The following is a 7070-nucleotide window of genomic DNA, read 5'->3' on the forward strand; positions in this document are numbered from 1 at the left end:
AACCTGTTGAGGTGGTTCAGGCATCTGGTAATGATGCCCCTGGGCGCCTCCCTTTGGGGGTATATCCGGCATGGTCAACTGAGACGAGACCTCGAGTTCGGCCCAGGACCCGCTGGACAGATTATATCTCCCAGTTGGCCTGGCAGCGACCGGGTATCCTCCGGGTTAAGCTGGAGGAGGTTGTGGGGGACAGGGATGTGTGGGCTTCTCTGCTCTCTTTCTTGCCACTGCACCCCTAGTTGGAGAAGTGGTCAGGAAAATGAATGAATGAATCACATGTACCTTCTCTGAATTCTGTAGCAGAAGCCTTGCATCCATCCACCTTCAGGGACACTAGGTGTTTAGATCAGGACCCAACCTTACCAGAAGCACAAACCATGGGGGGGGGGGGGGAACAACTGGCAGTGTAGTGGTTAGAGCTACTCCCTGTGGATCCAAAGGTCATAGGCTCAGTCCCCACCTCCTGCTGCAGTACCCCTGAGCAACATACCCGCCCTGAATCGCTCCATAAAATTACCCAGCTGTACAAAACAGTAAATAATTTAATAACTGTAACCTTAACATTGTAAGTTGCTTTGGGGAAAAGTGTCAGCTAAATGAATAAATGCTAATAAAACATCCTACACTATTTCTGCAACAATCACAAACATAAAGTTGAATTTCTCAGAAGAAAATCTCTTAGATTTGTATAGTAGTTCACGTAAAAATATTGGAATATTTACCATCCTGTTTTCTGACAACACGGATTAAACACAAGGAGCATCACCCTGTTTCAACACCTTAACATGGGAATATTTTATTCTGCATTCATCTGGTGATCTTGCAGCATTTGCCAAGAAAAGTCAAATCAGATTTTGTATCAGTTAGATGCAGGAAAATTTAAACTTTGCCCATTGAAATGAGGTAGTAGGAAAAAGGGACAAACTTACGCCAGACAAGTATTTTATTTGTTGTATTTTCAGGAGATAAGTAACATTTCATTTTCTGTGACATAGATTTACTACCTGTCTCTATACATAAAGTCTTTTGGTGCCTAAATATAAACGTCGAGAGTGGAGTCATGTGGTAGATTCCATCATTTGTTATTTTAAGAGGAATAATGAGCATAGCGACCAAGACCAGGTGCCGCACTGCAGCAAACATCTTCATCAAAGTGCACGTTGAACTTCTTGATCCAGCTGTACATCGTTTTTGGAAAGAAGTTCGTTGCATCAGAGGATGAGGGAAACAATTTTAAGGCTCTAGTCGGCGCTTATGGACAGAAGAAAAAGTACAAAAACGGAAACTGCGTGAGATCATGAGATGATCGGGCGGCACAGCGAGTAGCGCTGCTGTCTCACCGCGCCTCGGTAGAGCGAGAGGATGTAGGTTCGATCCCTGCTCAGGCTGTGTGGAGTTTGCATGTTCTTCTCATATCTCTGTGGGTTTCCTTCAAGTGTTCTGGTTTCCTCCCAGAGTCCGAAGACATGCTGTTCAGGTTCACTTATTTTGTGTGTGTGTGTGTGTTTTCCACTGATGTATGGATGAGTGACCTAGTGTAGCAGTGTAAATCACCACAGTGAATAAGGTGTGTGGGCTGATAACACTAAATAGTATCCATTCTAAGTCACTTTGGAGAAAAGCGTCTGCTGAATAATTTTAAGCAGCATTTAAATGACGATTTCGTCCAAAGCGATGTACAGAATGCTCATACTCATTTACCAATGATTTACCTATTCGTGCACCAGCAGAGGATGAGTAGAAAGCCACGATCCAGGGTGTGTTGCTCTTATCATCATGTCTGTGTATGTCACAAAGTCTCCGTAATAACGCTGATTTGAGAAAAAAAAAAAAAAGTTTAGTGACGTTACTGCGGACACTTTTGAACTTACCGCCGTATATTTGCATTTACAGTAGTGATATTACTCTGTTAATGTAAACCAGCTAGACAGCTTGTTCTTTCCTTCCGAGGGAAAGTACATGACGTAGCAGTAGAAAAAGAGAAAAACAGCCGGACTGCGCCCCCCCCCCCCCCCCCCCACAATGTTGATAAAAAGCGCCGTTATTTGTTGTAGCCCGAACACAAATGAAAGAGTGAAAATACTGAATGATACTGAAGTGTCTACGGAAGGCGGTTTGCAGCTGCAGCAGAGGAGCCTGCGAAGTGTTGCCAAGGACGAGGTGGAGAAAGGGAGGCTTGTGGACGCAGGTGTGTGGGTGTGTGTGAGGGAAGGAGGGAGAGGAGGGCGCCGCGAAGAGCGCATTATTCATACAATCCCATCCCTCCCATTGGTTCCGTGGAAGAATCTCCACTCGTGTACCTCGGTGACACGGTGGACTCGTCCTCAATAAAAGCCTCGAGAGCTGATCTGGCGAAAAGAAAAGCTGGAGCTGGATCGCCTTTTTAACTTCCTAAACACACACACACACACACACACCCACACACCCACAGACACACACACACACACACGTCAGCGGGCAATATTGGAGCACAAAGAAGCTTTTCCACAGTCAACATCTGACCAACTTCTTTGAATCCCTCAACAGTTGGACCAAGAACATTCAGTTAGAATTTTAAAGGTAAAGTCTGTCGCTTTCCTTTCTGTCTAATATATTTTGTGTTGTTTTATTTCCTCCACACCTCGTCTTTATTGCTCGGGCGCTCAAGGCCACTTACTAACACATAAAATTTACTTGCGGGGCTTCCCGCCCGTATCTGCCAATAACTTGTGCTTTAAGATGAATTATAAAATGTTTATTGAATATATATGTATATTCAATTATATATATATGTATGTATTATATAGCGGGGGTGCGGTGGCGCAGTGGGTTGGACCGCAGTCCTGCTCTCCGGTGGGTTTGGGGTTCAAGTCCCGCTTGGGGTGCCTTGCGGCGGACTGGCGTCCCGTCCTGGGTGTGTCCCCTTCCCCCTCCGGCCTTACGCCCTGTGTTGCCGGGTAGGCTCCGGTTCCCCGTGACCCCGTGAGGGACAAGCGGTTCTGAAAATGTGTGTGTGTGTGTGTGTATGTATTATATATAATTATATATATATATATATGCATAAAATGAATTATAAAATGCAAAAAAAAAAAAAAAATCGTTTCTTCCGATGGATGTGCAATAATGTGTCTACTTTATCCTGGAAGTCGCTTTATTAAAAGGATTATACTGTTTTTCTAGGTGTTTTTCTGCCACTTGCATGAGTTGCATGCTGTGAACTCTGTACATATGGAAATGCACCACGCTTACTGCTAACATGAACTTACACCAAAGGAGATACTTTTATTCCACATTGAAAAGCAATCCAGGCTTAGATCCTCCAAACGTTCAAAAAAATCACTAAAAGTGAAAAAGAGTATTGTAGCCAACAATGGGAATTTGGTTTTACAGTATAGAGTTTTACCTGCGCACAGGTATAATGCAGTAATTCTACAATTTGCACGTCGATATGCTTTCATGTGTTTCATCCCTCCAGAGAAGATCATCATCAGAGAATGGAGTGGTGTGTCCTGGTGCTGATATTGAGTTTGGCGTCTTCGATCCAGGCCGATTGTTCTTCCCAGTGCCTGAACTGCGCGCAGCAGATCCCAAGTATAGACATGTCCATCAACAGTCTGGTAAAGTTCATTTCATGAGCAAATACACAAACAGTGGAGCACCTCGCGTTTGCTGAGCTGTACAGTATTAAATTGCTCGGGCAGAGGCATAAATGCTGACTTCTCAGAGCGGCGTGCGATGAGGCGGTGAGGCGGTGAGCCGGTGTCGGACACGCCGTTCAGCACCACGGACAGCGCCGAGTCCGAACCCCAGTCGCGCCTGTTAACGAACGGCTCGTTGGTTCGGTGGGAAATGAACTGTGTGCGATTGCCGCAAAAAAATACAAATAAATAAATAAAAAAATAAAAAAATAAATGAACCTGTCAAAAGAACGTGACTTCATTCATTGCGTCAAGTTTACGCGCCAGTGGAAAGGTGTGTTCAGCTGGGTTTAAAGATAGATTTGTACAACGTCAACATGTTTCTGTGCCTGTAGGTAGGTCGTGTGTTGGGTGGGACAGTCGCTTTGTAGTCGGAAGGTTTTGGGTTCGAACCCTGAAGGCTTCATCCGCCGTAATGCCCTGGATGTGGAAAGAAAACCGTGCTGTATAAAGGGGTAAATCATTGTGAGTTCGATGTAAACTTGCACGTCGCACTAGATCCATGCATGAGGTAACTGGAGAGTAATAACAGCAGCAGTTTCGATGTCCTTTTCCTCAATGCGCTCGAAAACTTTTTAAATATTATACTAAACGGGGGGTGCAGTGGCGCAGTGGGTTGGGCCACAGTCCTGCTCTTCGGTGGGTCTGGGGTTCGAGTCCCGCTTGGGGTGCCTTGCGGCGGACTGGCGTCCCGTCCTGGGTGTGTCCCCTTCCCCCTCCGGCCTTACGCCCTGTGTTACCGGGTAGGCTCCGGTTCCCTGTGACCCCGTATGGGACAAGCGGTTCTGAAAATGTGTGTGTGTGTGTGTATTATACTAAACGAAACGTTGGATTTTAGTCATTTGGGTCGTGTGCGAGTGGCAATTTTGTTAAAGACGGGAGTGACAACGCGGACGCGCTCGTTTGAACGTGTGACAGTCGCGGCTCAACTTGGTAAATCACGTGCGTAAATGTGGCACTTTGAGAAAAGGCTGAAGTTCTCGCTGTCGCCAATGCAATCTTCCCTTTCAGACGTGCACTTTGGAGTGCGAAGGCATCTTTCCGTCCACGGCAGAACTGGACAAATGTGAGAAAGCCCTGCAGCTGTCCTCCGCTGGACACGTGGAGCTCAGCGGCAGAGACGAGGACGGGCCGGACGGCTTGGAAACGCAGCAGCAGGAAGCGTCTCCTGGCAACGTGGAGAAGCGCTACGGCGGATTCATTAAGAGAATCGACAAGAACAAAATATACAGCTACCCGGGCCGAGAAAACGCTCTGCTCAAAGGGCTCTTCGCCAGGAAGTACGGCACCTTGGCGCGCAAGGTGGGGGAACGAGAGGCGCAGGAGCCGTCCCGGGACGCCCAGGGGGGCCGAGGCGCGCTCCCGGAGCGCGAGCCCGAGCCCGACCGCGACCGCGACCGCGACCGCGACGAGGACGAAGCGGGAATCGAGAAGGTGAAACGCTACGGCGGCTTCTTCAGGAAATTCGTCCCGAAAAGGAGCGAGGAGTCCGCGGAAGAGGAGGACGGGGACCAGGAGGGGCTGCAGAAGCGCTACGGCGGCTTCATGAGGAGGATCCGACCCAAACTCAAGTGGAACAACCAGAAGCGCTACGGCGGCTTTCTGCGGCGCCACTTCAAAATATCCGTGAGGTCCGACGAAGAGCCCAACTCGTACGACACCTCCGACCTGTAGAGCCGCGGAGCGGTTCGGATCGTGGTCGGTCCGCGCTGCCGAACTTCACGAACTCGTGCTGCAGGTGCACTGGAACCGCCCCCGTGACGTCCGTGAACTCGTGTTGGTGTGTGTCGTGAACTTTGTGTACTGTGTGTACTTGGCTTAGAGGAGCGAGTAGCGCGGGGCCGCCGCAGGGAACGGCGCACATCGTAACGCTCAGCCGCGTGTTTGCTTCTGACAGTCCTCTTTCAGCGCTGGCTCTGTCTGTCCCCAAGGACTGCTGCTGCTGCTGCTGCTGCGCACACTCGATCGATGATCGATCGATCGATGCCGTGTGTCTCCACGTGACAGGTGTACCGTTTGTGTCCGCGAAACGTTGTTTCCTACTATTAACGATGCTTGTTTAATAAAAAGAATAAATGCAAGAACTTCCCATGCGAGTTGCAGCGCCATTTATTGCCCAGGCAACACAAAGACATTCATTGTGATCGCAAGGTCGAACATGAAGCGACACTCTTTCACTGTCTAATATTGGGGCACGCGGTGTTTTGCTGTTGGAGGGAGTGAAGGAAAACGCAGCACCAGCGTTGAGAAGTAATGTTTTGTTGGAACACCAGCAAAAAGGGAAAGGATGCTCTGGGTCCAAGGATCCTGTTTCCTCGAGAATATCATGCATTTTAAGCCAACCTTCTCAACCCGCTCAGCGCCCCCAGTGTTTTTCTCCCCACCAAATCACGAACACAGTCACCCCATCATTTTCCTCAGAAGGGCCCCCAGCGGTTGAAAACTTTATTTACAATTAACGCACAATCCAACTATTTACAGTAAACCCATTTCCTGCTCAAACTTAAGGTAACGCGGGTCATTACAATACAAACTGCACACATATATAATATGATTTCTGTTTTTCCATGTTTTTCTTCAGATTTAACTCACTACTTTCCTTAGTCAGTGAGTATAATCTTCTGCTCTTAAAACGAAGAGACTTTCTCAGTTTTCGTGTGGAAATAAGCACCCGAAAGCACTCGCGGAAAACTTTAAATATGTTCACTCTAAATCCTAATGTGGAAATAACTGTAACACTAGGAATAGACAGCAGTCTCCTGCAAAACTCACACACACACACACACACACACACACACACACACACACACACACACACACATTTTCAGAACCGCTTGTCCCATACGGGGTCACGGGGAACCGGAGCCTACCCGGCAACACAGGGCGTAAGGCTGGAGAGAGGGAGGGGACACACCCAGGACGGGACGCCAGTCCGTCGCAAGGCACCCCAAGCGGGACTTGAACCCCAGACCCACCGGAGAGCAGGACTGCGGTCCAACCCACTGCGCCACCGCGCCCCTCTGCCTCCTGCAAAACTCTTACCACGGTATTCTTTTGTAAATCGTGTGTGTTCTAATAGAGTTCAGCTAAAAAATAATGTAAAAAGATGAAAACGTGCACCCCCCAACATGAATGTTTGCAGACGATGTCACGGATGTGAACCTGTATCAAATGTGAAATTCAACATTCCAGATCCCTCCATCTCTTGGTCATACCTGTTAAACTGACATACTGACATAACTTATATTCACATTCAGCTTCAGAGACGATCGCTAAAACATGATCAATACATTACAAATGCATTTATTAATACATAAATTCTTAGTGCACTTGCTAAAATTATGTTCAGTTGTTAAAGGTCATTCGTAGGTATGAGTATAATCTATAAACTGT

At 47.7% G+C, this 7070-nt stretch overlaps 1 protein-coding gene across 1 annotated transcript; it reads left to right on the forward strand.

Annotated features, from left to right (window-relative positions):
• The first annotated feature begins 2494 nt into the window (after nt 1–2494).
• LOC108932547 (proenkephalin-B-like) lies at nt 2495–5546 on the forward strand. Its single transcript, XM_029246419.1, has 3 exons — nt 2495–2559; nt 3455–3596; nt 4689–5546. Exons 2-3 carry the CDS (start codon nt 3474–3476, stop codon nt 5349–5351), a joined length of 786 nt encoding a protein of 261 aa, XP_029102252.1. The 5' UTR covers nt 2495–2559; nt 3455–3473; the 3' UTR covers nt 5352–5546.
• The last annotated feature ends 1524 nt before the right edge of the window (nt 5547–7070 follow it).

The sequence above is a fragment of the Scleropages formosus genome, chromosome 19 (assembly GCF_900964775.1).
Source record: "Scleropages formosus chromosome 19, fSclFor1.1, whole genome shotgun sequence".
NCBI lineage: Eukaryota > Metazoa > Chordata > Actinopteri > Osteoglossiformes > Osteoglossidae > Scleropages > Scleropages formosus.